This window comes from Bison bison, unplaced genomic scaffold, assembly GCF_000754665.1.
Source record: "Bison bison bison isolate TAMUID 2011002044 unplaced genomic scaffold, Bison_UMD1.0 scf7180017864178, whole genome shotgun sequence".
Lineage (NCBI taxonomy): Eukaryota > Metazoa > Chordata > Mammalia > Artiodactyla > Bovidae > Bison > Bison bison.
The window spans coordinates 2,140,562-2,155,602 of NW_011494750.1; the positions used below are offsets into that span (position 1 = coordinate 2,140,562).

Here is a 15,041-nt window from a genome sequence, read left to right on the forward strand (position 1 = left end):
GCAATGTAGGAGGGCTTCAGTTCCTCCACATCCTTGACTGACAAATAAAAATTGTGCATATCTAGTGTACATCATAGTGTGGTTTTGTTTTTGCTTTATTTATCATTTTTGGCTGTGTCATGTGGATCTTAGTTCCTGACCTGGGATGGAACCTGAGCCCCCTGCAGTGGGAGCACAGAGTCCTAACCACTAGACCACCAGGGACCCAACATGATGTTTTAATACATGTATATATTGTGAAATGATTTCCACAATCAAGCTAATTCGTTAACATCCATCATCTTACGTAGTTTTCTATGTGTATGCTGAGAACACTTAAGATCCATTCTCTTAGAAAATTTCACATATAAAATAGTTATTAACTATAGTCACCATGCTATACATTAGATCTCATGAATAGTTGAAACTTTGTGTCCTTTGACGAGTATCTCACCATTGCCCTACCCCCCTTCAGCCCCAGGCAACCACTATTCTCTTGCCTTTGTGAGTGACTTTTTTAGATTGCACATATAAGTGAGGTCATGCAGTATTTATCTGTGTCCGACTTCGCTTAGCATAATGTCCTCCATGTTCATCCATGTTATCAGAAGTGGCAGGATTTACTTTTTTAAGGCTGAATAATATTCCACTTGATACATATATATATCTCACATTTTCTTTCTTTATCCATTCATTGATCAGCAGACAGTTGTTTCTATATCTTGGGAATTGTGAATAATGCTGCAATGAACACAGGAGGACAGAACTCTGAGAAACTGATTTCCTTTCCTTTTGATACATACTCAAAAGTAGAATTAACCAGATAGTTTGGTAGCTCCTTTCTGAGTTTTTCATGGAGGAACCTCCATACTGTTTTCCATAATGCCCATACCAATTTACATTCCCGTCAACAATATACCAGAGTTCCCTTTTTCCACACCTTGGCCAGCACTTGTTATCGCTTGTCTTTATAATAGTCATTCTAACTGGGCGTGAGGTGATATCTCCTTGTAATTTTGTATTTCTGTTAGTGACCTTGAGCACCTTTTCATATACCCTTTGGCCATTTGTATGTCTTTGGAAAAATGCCTATTCAATCTTTGTCCATTTTTTTTTATCAGATTATTTGTTTCTCCTTTTTTTGCTATTGAGTTGTCCAAGTTCCTTATATGTTGTTGATACTAATCCCTCGTCAGATATAGTTTGCACTATTTTTTTTCATTCTATAGGCTGTCTTACAACACTCATTATTGTCTTTTTGTTTATAGCCTCCTATGGCTATGAAATAGTATTTCACTGTGACTTTTATTTGCATTACCTAGTGACTAATGAGGTTGAGCATCTTTTCATGTGCCACTATTTTTATATCTTCTTTGGAGAAATGTCTGTTGAAATCCTTTGTCCTTTTTTTGGTTGCACCATGGGGCTTGTGGGATGTTAGTTCCCTGACCAGGGATTGAACCCCAACCATGGGAGTGAAAATACCAAGTCCTAAACATAGGACCTCCAGGGAATCCTCTTTGTCCATTTTTTAATTAGGTCTCTTTTTAAAATGTATACTAATTACAATTATTTTAAAGCCAATGTCTAATAGCACCAATACCTGGATCTTCTGTGTCTTTAAGCTGGTGTTTTTTCTCTTGGTTGGTTATTTGATCTTGATTTCTGATATGCTGGACAGTTTTAGATTTGATGCCAAATATTGCATATGAAAATTTGCAGAGATATAATTTTAAGTTTTGAGTGCTCTTACAAAAAGAATTTTTTCTCTCTGCCAGGCAGGTCAGGTAGAATCAGATCATCTTACTCAGAGACGGAAATGATTTGTATGTCTTCATGAGGGAGGGTCTGTTTCGTTTGCTCTTATTTCTGGGGTTTCAGGGATCCTAACTAAAACCTGCATTTTTTTTTTTTTTTTCCTAAAACCTTTCCTCTCTGACAGGTCTGGACTCTGTTTTTGCCTCCCTTGAGATTGACAGAACTTCTGCTGAACTTCTCAGCTCCTCAGCCATACAGCTTTCTCACCTGCATAGGCCTCAGGAGCAAAAGCAGCATTGAAATGTCAGACTTACCTCTCTGCTTCTCTTCTCTCTAGGAGGCTGGACTTGGTAGTCCTTGGTGCCTTGATAGCTCTTCGTTGACTTCAGAAACTTTCCTTTGAGAACATACACCTCATCTACCTTTTCTAGCTTTTCTTGACAGGTTGGCCTGAAACCAGCTAACCCACCATGACTGGAATTGGAAAGTCTCAAACACATTTTCTTTTTTGTGTTTTGTCCAGGTTTATGTAGTCCTTCTCAGTGCAAGAGCTGTCGTAACTACTTAATCCACCCTTGCTAGAAGAACACGCATGCATTTTACCTGAAAATGTTTACATAAGTGCTTATTACTAATGCTTTGACATAGGGCCAGTCCTTTCTTGTAGTAAGTGCTCACTGATTCGGGTTCACCTGGTCTTACATAAACCGAATCCATAATGCATACTTTACAGCGTCTAGTTTCCATTTCCCAAAAGTGGAGACATAATTTAAAATCAGTTGTGAAGCAGTCTGATTGCAGATTCTCTTAAGTTTTCACTATTTCCCACCCTAATTGTTTATAAGTATCTCTCCCATGCTTAATTCAGCAACTCTTATTTTAGCAAATCTTTTTAATCTAGTTTTTCCAAAGTGTTCAATGTGGATTTCATAGAAACCACAGTGGTCATTCTTTTTGCACATATTTCATCAATTTTAATTAAATTACATTTTAATGAAATGTTTTGTGTTTAAAGTTTAAATGTTTGATAAATTACATGTTAAGTTACATGATTACAATACAAAGTACAACTGACATATCTAGGTTTAAGAACAAACACAACTAACCCTTCATAAGCATAGAACTCAGCTAGTGGGAGCAGATTAACTTACTAGCAGCAAGGGTTCGATGAACCGTGGGCATCAGTTAGAACGTTTTATAGAGGGAATGGGAAGTACCAGTTAGTGTGCTGAGTGAGTTAAGTGAATGTTGTGTAAGAGGCCTTGTAGAAGTAAGGCTGGGAGAGCAACAACATACAGGAGAACTGGAGGAGGAGCCTGGAGGATATAAAGTTCTTAAAACAGTGCACTTGATATGTAATAAGCACTTAATAAGGTTATGCTGCCAATGTCATCATGATTATCTTCATCATCGTCTGGTATGTCTGCAAAAAATGAGCTCAGGTCTGACACCAGCCTACCTAACCCAGCCATTGTTCCAAGCTGAAGCTCCTCTGAAAAGAGCACTTGTATGATACATTATGGTACGTCCACACAATAGGATATTCAACAATAAAATGGGATGAACTATAGATTCACAGAGCAGGCTGGATCAAACTCAGGGGCATTACACCGAGTGAAATGAAAGAAGCCAGTCTCAAAAGGCTGCATACCATGAGTCACTGATCCGACAGTCCATCAAAGGCAAAACTTGTATGGTGATGAAGAACTCATCCCTGGTTGCCAGGGGTGAGGAGTCGGGGGAGGATGTGACTACAGTGGGAGAACGTGAGGGATTTGGGGGGGAAGTGACACAACTTCTGCATCCTGATTTTGGTGGTGGTGGTGGTGGTGGTGCGAGTCTCTACATGTGTTAAAATTCATAAAGCTGTATACCAGAAACAACCAACTTGCTGTATGTTCGTTAAAAAGTGTAAAATGAGAACCTTAAGAAGCAGTACTGTGGAGAGCACCCTAGTGTCTAGGCATCCAAGCTGGCCCGGCCCCAAGTGTGGCCTGGATGGCTCTTGTGTCCAATCAGAGGATGTGCGCCCAGGCTTTGTCCGTTCATGGGCCAGTATCACTCACTGACTTTTTTCTTCCTTGTGTTAGATTGGAGCTGGAGGGAGCATCACTGGGATGAAGTTTAACCCTCTCAATACCAACCAGTTTTTCACCTCCTCAATGGAGGGAACGACTAGGCTGCAAGATTTTAAAGGCAACACTCTCCGAGTTTTTGCCAGCTCAGACACCTGCAAGTGAGTAGTTTTAACTCAAGAGGGGAAAGGGCTTCTAGGCTCTCGGTGTAGTTGTGGCGAGAGCACCCGGATCCCATTTCTTTTCCCTAAACCCGGCACAGGGAAGAAAGGGATTAGCTCCTTTTCACCCTTCCCTCTGACTCTTTAGCTGCTATTCCTCTGGGCCAGGTGGGTTCCTGTTTCAGGGATGGGTTCTAGAACCTCAGCTTTTCTCGGCAAGGGAACAGTCTCAGCTCTTCTGTCAGTCCTTCCTGTATCCGACTAGACCTGGATTCTCACTGGACAAGCCAACGTGTCATTAGTCTAAAAACTACTTCAAGCCTGGAGCAGGAACTAAGACCTTAGGACTCCATTCCCTGCTTTCACTGGGGTGTAATGACCTGGCCAGCTCCTTGATGGAAGCCGAAATGGATAGAATCATGTCCACAAAGCACTTTGGACTCCCCAAGAGCATGTGGCTAGAGAAATTACAAAATGCTTATCACTTTGGTTTTCAGTCGGAGATATGACTCTGCCCAAGTGTGTGAGGGTGCGGGGTTCTACCTAGCACTGGGCTGCCACACAGGGGTAAGAAATACAGGAGCAACGGGACAGGTGACAGGCGACCTTACTCTTCTACAAGGAGCCCTCCTCCTGCAAGATGTTTACAAGGGATGCAGAAAGCAGGGTAGCAGAGATTTGAGGGGAAAATGTGAATCTGGGCTCTCCCGACTGGGTATCAGGATCCCTGACGTTCCCCCCACCCTGACCCGTCCCTTCCTATCAAGTGGTCTGAGGGACAGAAACAGCAGGTAGTTCCAAGTTGGTGTGGTTTTTCCCCTAAGTGCTCAGAAGGGGGCAGGAGTTCCTTTCCAGCCAGCAGTGAGGAAGAGTTGGGCAGTCCCTGTGTGGAGTGTCCTCTCCTTTGACCCAGAGGGTGGAGAGTGGAGAGAGAAAACAACAGCTGAGTCTTCCTCAGGGCTCCAGGGGGCAGGCCCGGACTTGAGGACTCGCCTTACGGCTCTGGGTTTGGCTGCTTCAGGGACTCTTATCACATGAGGATCCTGAGCCTAGAAGTAACTGGACAAGTTTCTGAGCCCCACCACCCCCATACCCTTTGTCGGAATGGTGGACGAGTCTTGAGTGCTCCTCACTGGGAGTCCATGACAAGATATTCACTCACTCAACGGATATTTATTGACTGTCTGCTGTGAGACATGAGCTGCAACAGTGAATAAATGCAACTTGCCTCTGTCCCTAAGAGTCTTACAGCACAATCTCTCCCTCCAGCGTCTGGTTCTGCAGCTTGGACGTATCTGTCAAAAGCCGAGTGGTGGTCACGGGAGACAATGTGGGGCACGTGATCCTGCTGAACATGGATGGCAGGGAGGTGCGTTCTCGCGAGCCCAGGCCCTCCCTTTCCCTTCCCAACCCCCAGCCTCGGTTCTGCACCCCAGCCTGAACCGAGCTCTCGTCCGCAGCTTTGGAATCTGAGAATGCACAAAAAGAAGGTGACCCATGTGGCCCTGAACCCGTGCTGTGACTGGCTCCTGGCCACAGCCTCCGTAGATCAAACGGTGAAAATCTGGGACCTGCGCCAGGTTAGAGGGAAATCCAGCTTCCTCCACTCGCTGCCGCACAGGCATCCTGTCAACGCAGGTGTGATATACCAGACCTCGCCCTTCCTGCAGCCCCCGCCGACCCGCCGTTTCAGGGCCTCTCCCGCAAAGCGTAGAAGCCACTCAGCCAGGCCTTAACCCCGCACAGCGTTGGCCAGGCCGAGGTCCAGAGCCCTCCTGTCTCTAGCCGCCCTCCCAGCCGCTGAGCCTCTTGGGTGTTTGTTCACGGCCCAGATCACGGCCCTGCCACCTGTCTCTAGGAAGCAGTGGGAGGGAGGTGCCCCTGCGGGCCAGGATAGGGCCCACCTGGGGTCCCTTGAGCTCAGGGGCTTTTCGCTTTGCCAGCTCACTTCAGTCCCGATGGAGCCCAGCTCCTGACTACTGACCAGAAAAGTGAGATCCGGGTTTACTCTGCTTGCCAGTGGGACTGCCCGCCAAGCCTGATCCCACATCCTCACCGCCACTTCCAGCACCTGACACCCATCAAGGTAAGTGATGGTGGGGAGGCGGCGCTGGACAGGGCAGCCGCAGCCGCAGCCCCAGCCCTCTTCTCACCGTGGCTCACTCTGCACCTTTGGTCCAGCTCTGTGAGCCCGTTTTGCTGAGTCTTCGTCATGTCTCTCTGATAAGTGGATTTTCCTGAGTTCTTTCCACGCAGCCCAGGCATTTTCTGAGATCCTGACCCTCTGTTCTGCCCTCAGTTTTGGTGACCTGTGTGTGCAGCTGACCCACGAGCTAACTTGGATTAGTTAGCCAAGCCATTTATGGCTTCTCTAGCCTTAACCCCCAAGGCTTCCAACCTTCAAGTCCTCCATGCCTGCTGCCCCCCGTCCCCCCCGCCGCTGCCAGTCTGAACTCTGCCAGTCCTCCTGCTGCCCAGGTTATACTCTTTTCTAGAACCACAGCCCCTCTTCGGACCTCCGGAGCTCATGCCTGCACTTGTGTAGTCAGGAGAGCACAGTTCAGGCGGGCAGAGCCCATTCCCCCGCCCCCCAGGTTAGACTCCTTCAGCAAATCACTCGCAGTAGGGATCCCAATGTCCTCATCTATAAAGAGGGAATAATAGTATCTGACTGACAGGTGGTGGTTGTGAGGTTGAACCCAAGTACTTAAAGCATGTGGCAACATGCTTGGCGCCTAGGAAGTACTCAGGAAATAATGATTTGGTATGAGAATGGCCCCCACGTTGTACCTCAACCCTAGAGTAGGAAATGGCAGCCCACTCCAGTATTCTTGCCTGGAGAATCCCATGGACAGAGGAGCCTGGTGGGCTACAGGGTCACATAGGGTCACAAAGAGTTGGATACGACTGAGCAACTTAGCGTAGTGTAACGTACCTCACATCTAATCCAAGCTGTCTGTAATGTCGGCCCTTCAGCGGTTGGTGTTCCCGTTGACCCTTTCTTCCTTATCTCCCTCTTGGTATCAATCAGCCAGACCAACTGACAGCATCCCAGGTGTGACCTGTGACTTATTTCCAAGCCATTGCCTGTAGCACCTCTTTCTTCCTGCTAACCGTGTCTTGTCCCCTTCAGAACTTCCTTGAAAAGCTTTCTTGGGAAAATCCCATCCAGTTCTGTCATCCCAGTAGCTGCTCAGTTTGTTTTGAGTGGGGTGATCTGGGAACAGAGAGGTCCTCCCCCGTTTCAGCCACTTGCCATTTTCTACTCAACTCCCTGATGTTGGAGGGAGAGCTGTGGGATGAGCTCAGAACCGAGGTCTAATTTGCAATGCAGACCCCTGGGTCGGGAAGACCCCCTGGAGAAGGGAATGGCAACCCACTCCAGTGTTCCTGCCTGGAGAATCCCACGGACAGAGGAGCCTGGCGGGCTACAGTCCACGGGTCACAAAGAGTCGGACATGGCCGAGCAACTATACCATCGCTTTTGCTCGGGTCGCGCTGATGTTAAAATACTTATCAGCTGGTGCAGTGTCAGAAAATGCAGAGAGAAGGCCTGCATGTGTCCTGAGGATCACAGGAAGGTCAGCTGGGGATTTTACATTTGCGATGGTAGATGCACGTGCACTTCAAAACCATTCTTGTTTCATGTAGGTCTTACCTCCGTTGTTAAATTGCTGGCAGTTGTATTAACTGTTGTTGTCAGTGGCAAAGGTACTTCTGCTGTCCCTCTCAATGCTGTTCTGCATTTACTCCTGTGACCTGCCTCTCCATCTCCTAGGCAAGCTGGCATCCTCGGTACAACCTCATTGTCGTGGGCCGATACCCAGATCCTAATTTCAAAAGTTGTTCCCCCCATGAATTAAGGACGATCGATGTGTTTGATGGAAGCTCAGGAAAGATCATGTATCAGCTGTATGACCCAGAATCTTCTGGTATCATGTCGGTGAGGCCTGGGCCCTCAAATAATAAATGGGAGGAGGCAGGGATTCAACCTCATGGATCAAAAATGACCAATTACTCCTCACATGCCCTTCTTCTGCTACCTCCACTCCCTCCTCATGCTCATCCCCTTGTCTCTGCAGCTCAATGAATTCAATCCCATGGGGGACACGCTGGCCTCCGTGATGGGTGAGTGTACATGAGGCCGGTCAAGCCCAGCCTACTCCCCAAGGTTCAGTGCAGGCTCACCCCAGCTTAGCATTGCTCCAGCCACCCCCAGGATATAGTCAGTGAAGATGGCAACCAGGAGCCCACGGTCTCTTTGGACCGAGGGCCGTCCTTCTCGCTGAGTCTTGGCCACAGCGATGCCTGGCTGCTGCCCGGATTCCTGGTGTCTCCTGACCAAGTGCTAGGTTCCCCACGCCAGCTCCAAGTTCTCAGAGGCTGATGATGGAAGGTGCCTCTGGTCTCACTCCTCCTAGGTTATCACATTCTCGTTTGGAGCCCGGAGGATGCTGGGACTCAGAAATGAGAGACGTTAATGAAGCGGGGGCCAAGCAGGGGCTTGGAGCCCCACGAGAACAAGTTCTTTGATGAGAGGCGGCTTCGTGTTAAAGGGCCGAGGTATCGGAGTCCCAGCGTTGGAGCTGGGGCACTGGGACCGTGACATGGGGACTGGACACGCGTGGGCTGAGCTCCAGGAACTCCAGAGTTGGCAGACTTGCTGTGCCAAGGGCCTCTGCTGTACGTGGCCTGGAGCCGAGCTTCTCTCCTTTCTCCTCTCTGACACTCAGTGCTCAGGTAGTGGTTTTTGATCTGTGCTCGCTATTCACATGGCCAATAAAACATACCCAGCTGAGCTTCTGAGTGGATCTTCCAGCTCCGATCTGTCAAAGGGCTTCTCAGCTCCCCAGAATGAAGAAAAGGCATAGAACCAGCACTGGGAGTCCCAAACCTTCATTCTCTGGAAGCTGTCTCAGTCCTATTCTGGGCCAGTCTAGAGCTGTTCAGCTCACAACCTAGGGATCCCAGCCCCACTAAGGGTGGGGACAGTGGTTTCAGGATTCTGTACCACAACTCACCGTCCCCTCTCCGCCATCCCCGACTCCCTCCCAAGCACAAACCTCCTTCCAACCGGCTCAAGGAGAGGGGTGACAAAGATGCTGAAAGCATCATGTCTCACTGGAGTTAACGGTGGCGTCAGCTGGACAAACTCCACTGGCTGGCTCCTGGGTGACCTGGCTCCCTGGCGGGCAGTGTTTGTGCCCCCAGTGTTGGGCCGTTCTTCCCACTAAAATAAGCACTGAGAGGTGAGAGGCAAGACCGTGTCCTTGGGGCCATCTGCCAAAGACTCTGGGTTGGAAGAGAGAGCAGGGTTTGATGGAGAGGCAAAGCAGATCAAGCCCCGTCTCCTTCAGTCTTTTTCTCCGAGGTCCTGAGTGAAACCGGAGCACTTGTCTACATTTCACGTCCTTAGAAGGGAGCACGGAGGAGGCAAATCCTGTTTGGAGGAAGCCAGTGTCCGACACAGTACTTGGTTAACGTCGGGCACGTGGATGCCGGGTGACAGGTGCCTCGGGCCAAGCTGAGCCTCACTTGTTCATCTAGGTGCGGTGATCAGAGGGAGGCCCAACCCAGGGTCTCCTGTCCATGGGCTGGGGAGCAGCAACAGTCAGGAGCAAGGGCCCAGCCCACCTCCCCTAGGAGGCAGAGGGAAGGGGGCTGAGTGGTTGTCAGGCGTGGTCCTCCCCATCTGGGACGTGGCGGTAGCCAGGAGGCTGGGCCTGCACCCGGAAGAGGACGGTGAGGAGCAGCACTATGAGGAGGAAGAGGATGGAGCCGCAGACGGCCAAGGCCACGATCACCTCTGAGCACAGCGCCAGGGGAGGAGAGAAAGGTCATGTCAGTGTTCGTTCAGCAAATGTTTGGGCGCCTGCCACATGCCAGGTGCCATTCCTACAACAGGGAGACCACAGGTGGCCAAGACACAGTGTCCTGTGTGGCTTTTCCCTTCTAGGAGAGGAGATGCCATGACAGGCAAATGACAGAAAGGACAGGTTAGCGGCAGATGCCGTCGAGAGAACCAAAGCCAGGCAGGTCACAGGCAAGGTGTCACCAAGAAAGCAACACACTGACCTGAGCCTTGGAGTCAGTCAGACACACAGAAGATCTGAGAGACGAGTGTCCTCAGGCCAGTGGGCGGGGGTGGGGGGAGGTGGAAGCAAATGCAAGAGGGACTTAGCTCGACATGGTCTAGGAAAGAGAGTCAGTATCACCGGAGCAGACCGAGCAGGGCCTGAAGGCCACAGTAGAGAATGTGGGTTTTATTCCAGATGACGGGAAGCCCTTGGACAGTTCTGAGAAGGGTAGTGATGTGAACCGATTCATGTTTTTAAAAAATTTAACTCTGCTGTGCTGACAGACTGGTAGAGCCAAGAACAAAATCAGAAAGAACGTTGGGAAGCTTTTCAGTACTTCTGGCAAGAGATGATGGTAGACTGAGCTAGGGAGCCAGAGCACGGATTTTAAAGACTGGACTGGCAGGATATGCTGGTGGTTGGAGGTGGGGGTCTGAGGAGAGGGCACTCGGAATGGCACCTCGGGACATGCTGTGCACCTGCGTGGCTGAGGCTGCACTAACTAAGGCGGGGAAGCCTTCAGGGAGAGCACGTGGGCTTAGACCTCCACCGTGAGACGGCTTAGCTGACATCCACAGAGACCTCGAGTCCACAGCTGGATGTGCAAACCTGCGGCTCAGAGAGAAAGAGGTCACGAGGCATAAAAAGAACTTAGCATGGAAATGGTAACATGAGGCCATAGGGCTGGGTAAGCTCACTTGAGTAGAGGGCATCAGTGGGGAAAGAGCCAGGCTGATGAGCCCGGGGCCATCTGCTGTTTAGTGGGGAGGAGAAGCCAGTAAAGAAAGCTGCCTGCGGGGAGGAGGAAGGAAACCAGAGAAAGCAAGAAAGTGGTCAAAGAAGGAGTGACCGACTCCATAAAGCCGCTGACAGGTGAGAGGAGCTGACTGAAGAACTGGTTAGCTGGCTTTGGGGCTAGAGGAGGTCACTGGTCCTCAACAACAGTGACTTCTGTGGAGTGGCAGGTGACGGAAGACTGTCCAGTGTGAGTCTGAGAATGAGTGGCAAGGAGGTGACAGCAGAGTCTAGGCAACTCTTTGAAGGATCCCATCCGAAAGGGGGAGAACGGGAATGGCAGCCGGAGAAGGAGGTGGGCCAAAGGAGTCTCTGTTAGGCTCTGCAACGGGACTGATCTGGCAGAGCGGCGACACCGAGCACTGGGGCCCACGTGGAGGTCAGAGGAAACGAACCCGGGGTGTAAGTGGAAACGCGGGCCCCCAGCGGGGGCTCACGCCAAGGAGAGGGCCAGGACACCAGGTGGGGGAAGGATGAGATGGTCCTCTCCCTCCCAGCTGCAAGGCTTTCCTCACGCTGTAAGAAGGGCATCGCCTGAGGGTGAGGAGTGCGTCTCAGGGTGGGAAGGAGACTGTCTGGGAACCTGCACCAGGATTGGAAGTGCTCTGGAGACCTCTGGGTAGGAACCAGGAGCCGTTCTGGGCCTCGGCCAGCACAGAGGCAGACGGCAACTCACCTGTGTCTGCGGGTCCGCCTGCCAGCTGGCACTCCCGCAGCCAATCCTTGGGCACGACCGGCTCTGTGAGGTGGAGGAAGTCCTGCAGCGGGCAGCGGTGAGAGCAGCCGGGCAGGGTCAGGGGCCACGGGGCCCTGTGACTCTCATTCCGGAAGTACATCTCCACCGAGAAATTCCTGCGGGTGGGTGGGAAGCACGAGGGCAGTGGCTCCCCAGGCTAACAGCGTCCCCTCAGGCTGCCCACAGCCCCGCCCTCCACTTGGGCGCCCCTCCCGAGGGCAGACTGCGCGCTCCACTCACCCACTGTCCTCCTGGTACAACTCAAACATGTGGCAGGACGCATAGGGGGCCTGCTCGCCGTTGTAGACGCCCAACGCCATCTGCAGAGCCACCAGCGTGGTGTCGTGCTATAAGAGGAAGGGCTTCCCATCAGCACCGCTCCCCCCGCCGACCCCAGATACCGAAGAGAGGAGGAACCCAGCTTCCGCATGCCCTGAGCCCCCTGAGGGCCGTGGGAGCTCACCGCAGAGTAGACCAGCAGCTTAGGGAGCTGGGAGGTGGTTGCCATCAGCGTCAGGTTCTTCCGTATCTGAGCCAGCAGGACGCCTGAGGGAGAGAGTCCCCCCGTGTCAGCGGCTGCGGTCTTCACCATCTTCTGACCGACCTACCTGAGGGCCTCTCACCCTCTGCCAGCCCTGGGTCTGATCCCAGCAGAGAGGACACGTCAGAGGAATCCCACTTAAAAACTTTCAAATTTACAGAAGGAAGCAAGATAAAACAAGATACCCCTATTTCAACACAGACGCAGAAACCTGCCCATTTATTCATAAAGGGGCAATGAGGCCCTGCCTGTGTTTGAATGATTACTCCAGTTGGGAACAAATGTAAACCTAAGGCTGCTTCAGGGAGCATCAGACGGCGGCACCAGGCCAGGGGCACTCTGTCAGGGGCAAACTCGGAGAACCGAGATGCTGGGAAGGTCTGGCAGCTGGCATTCCCTTGAGCACTCAGATCAGCGTGTGGCCTGTGTATTACTCTTGGCCTTCTTTCAGAATGGCCCCTGGTGGTCCTTTGGGGGAGGTGGGAAGTTATTTGAGGGGACAGAGGGTTTCCTGATATGGGTGAAACTAAGAATATGAATGGACACACACACGCACACACACACAAGATGCACACCAGCCTGTGGTCACTGGTACTAGTGACAGACGTGCTAAGCACCTGGGGGACTGGGGAGGCTTTGATGACTGACGGGATAACTAGGGTTCACTGGTCCTCAAAGAGCGGAGAACTCTTCAGGTAGAGAAGTGAGCGTGTGAGAAAGCCCCCTGCAGAAGGTTTCTAACGCTGTTGGGTTCTTTCAGGGGAGTGACATGCTGGTCTTGTCACTCACCCCCCTGCAGCCGGGCCTTCTCTGCCTGCTTGTAGATCCCGAAGAGGAAGCGGAAGCTGAAGTCCTTCAGCCGGCTCAGACGCTGCATGGTTTGGGGCGAGGCCCAGGGCGGCAGGGGCAGCCCGTGTGTCTGCTGTGTGCGGCAGCGGGCAGGTTAGCTCCCCGGCCCCGGCCAGAGCCTCTCCCGGGAGCAGCTCTCTTCCCCGCTGGGATGGTGCCTGCGTGTGTGTGAGGGGAGGCAGAGGAGAGGCAGAGGGTCTGGAACCGGGAGACGTGGTGGAGGGTGTTGAGGAGGCAGGGAACAGGAAAGGAGGCTCGGGCCCCAAAAGTGTGACTCAGCAGAATGGAGTCGGATACCACGAGAGCTCTGGGTGGGGAGAAGTGGGAACTGCTGACCATCAACAAACTTGTTTCCCACTCTGAGGTTCTTTCTCACCCGTGAGGGAAATTCTTCTGTTTCACAAGAGGTGGCTTGCCTGGACCACCCCAGGGGCATGGCATCCAGGCACAGTGCTTTACTTGGCCTGGCCATGCAGGCCTGCCGAGCTGTGAGAGAAGACCTGAGCCGGCTCACCTCGCAGAATAGTGTGTCGTAGACATTCCAGACGGTCTCCAGGGACAGGTCCGTGAGCCCCGTCTCATTGGCCACCATATCCAGGAATTGCTATGAAACACGATCAGGGGGTCAGTCCTGCCCGGGGCTGAAGGTCGGGGTGGTGCCCTCCACTTCAGCCCCACTCACTGCATTCTGAACACTCTCGTTCTGATACTCGGGCGTCCGCCGGGTCTCATTCTGCAGCTGTTCAAAGCGGGGGCATGGGCCCAAGGGGAACTTCAGCAGCTGCAGGCCAGAGCGGGTAAGCAGAGGCAGAGAAGGAGTCAGGGATCAGCAGGCCAACGGCCAGAGTCGTTCCTGCCGTCGCCTCGAGGGAAGGGCGGGCCAGGCTTACCCTGTCCTCGGCAACGGGCACAGTGTGGACGGGGATAGGCTGCCAAGAGATGTTTGGGTTAAAGCGCTGGATCCCGTCGGGCGGGAAGAGTCCAGCCAGGTTGGCCTCCGCACTCATAAGCGTCCGGTCAAAGTCTGTGCTTCGCACATAAACCTGCAGAGATGACAACACCAGTCCCACCTGTGGGAGTTGGGGGGTGGGGGCAGCTCTGGCCTCGCAGTGGAGCCCCAGTTCTTGCTGTTCACCCAGCAAATTGTAAATCCACCATGCATCTGCCCCTCTCCCCTTCTCTGGCCTTCCCCACCCCTCTTCCAGCCTAGACTGGTAGGGTTGCTATCCCCGCCATCTGCAAAGAATTCCTGCAGGAACGGCTATAGGTCAAATGCCACTCCCAGTCCGAAGTGCTTACTCAACAAGGCTCTCGGGTCTGCCGGCCTGCCTGGTTTATTACAACACCTGTCTCCCTTATCGAGGCCCGGGTCCTTGGGGGCAGAAACTGTCTTTAATCACACACACACACACACACACACACACACACAATGCCCCCCTCCCCACCCTTAATAACTGGCTTAGAGAGTAGGAGAGGAAATAAGATGAGGAACAGAGATAACTACTTGTGAAAAGAGAGGAAGAAGTGAGAAAGGGCAAAATCAGGATAGGGCCGGCCCTCAAGGAAACAGTAACATGAGAGACAAAGATTGGATCTGGCTGACACACTGTTACACACAGTGCCAGCACAGTGCTTGGCCCGAAACAGTACTTGGAAGGAAAGCCTGAGTTACTTCACAGAGTCAGAAACTACTCTGCGAGGCCCTTAAGTCTGGGCTTGGATGCTTGAACAGTTTGGCTTCTTCCCAAGCCAAGCAGGGGCAACTCAGCCTCCAGAGTTTTGCTCCAGACAGCCCGTGGACGTCTCGTCCTGCAGCTGTAACCAGAGATACATGGAGGAAGGCCACAGTGCCCGGGTCACTGGTAGTCTCCCTGAGGGCAGAGAGTGAGAACAGCCAATCCCCGCTCCCTCTAGAGTTCCCAGCCTTACCTCTTGTCGGTGGTAAGAGGTATTGAGGAAGCCATGGTAGCGCTGTCGCAGAGCCTGGCCCAGCTCCCAGTGCTGCAGCATCCCCTCCTGTGGGCAAACCCAAGGGTTAAGAGGCCCAGGGGGAGAGGGATGGCTCATGAG

At 51.9% G+C, this 15,041-nt stretch overlaps 2 protein-coding genes across 8 annotated transcripts in view; one reads left to right on the plus strand and one right to left on the minus strand.

Annotated features, from left to right (window-relative positions):
• DDB2 (damage-specific DNA binding protein 2, 48kDa) overlaps positions 1 to 8,771 on the plus strand; it is a 20,751-nt gene extending 11,980 nt beyond the window's left edge. The window contains exons 4-10 of one of the 3 annotated variants that reach the window (XM_010842372.1): positions 3,828 to 3,973; positions 5,243 to 5,342; positions 5,434 to 5,611; positions 5,917 to 6,059; positions 7,752 to 7,916; positions 8,056 to 8,101; positions 8,395 to 8,771. In XM_010842372.1, coding sequence (XP_010840674.1) covers positions 3,828 to 3,973; positions 5,243 to 5,342; positions 5,434 to 5,611; positions 5,917 to 6,059; positions 7,752 to 7,916; positions 8,056 to 8,101; positions 8,395 to 8,444 — 828 coding nt within the window. In that variant the 3' untranslated portion in view covers positions 8,445 to 8,771. Of the gene's footprint in view, positions 1 to 3,827; positions 3,974 to 5,242; positions 5,343 to 5,433; positions 5,612 to 5,916; positions 6,060 to 7,751 lie in introns of all 3 variants that reach the window. The other 2 variants (XM_010842371.1, XM_010842370.1) reach the window with 2 other exon arrangements.
• Positions 8,772 to 8,853: 82 nt separating this feature from the next.
• Positions 8,854 to 15,041, minus strand: part of ACP2 (acid phosphatase 2, lysosomal) — a 7,504-nt gene continuing 1,316 nt past the window's right edge. For 2 of the 5 annotated variants that reach the window (XM_010842373.1, XM_010842378.1), the window contains exons 3-11: positions 14,901 to 14,987; positions 13,862 to 14,041; positions 13,654 to 13,752; positions 13,486 to 13,575; positions 12,912 to 13,044; positions 12,045 to 12,127; positions 11,822 to 11,928; positions 11,522 to 11,697; positions 8,854 to 9,779 (exon numbers count right to left, since the gene is read on the minus strand). In XM_010842373.1, the coding sequence (XP_010840675.1) occupies positions 9,646 to 9,779; positions 11,522 to 11,697; positions 11,822 to 11,928; positions 12,045 to 12,127; positions 12,912 to 13,044; positions 13,486 to 13,575; positions 13,654 to 13,752; positions 13,862 to 14,041; positions 14,901 to 14,987 (1,089 nt within the window). In that variant the 3' untranslated portion in view covers positions 8,854 to 9,645. The other 3 variants (XM_010842374.1, XM_010842376.1, XM_010842377.1) reach the window with 3 other exon arrangements.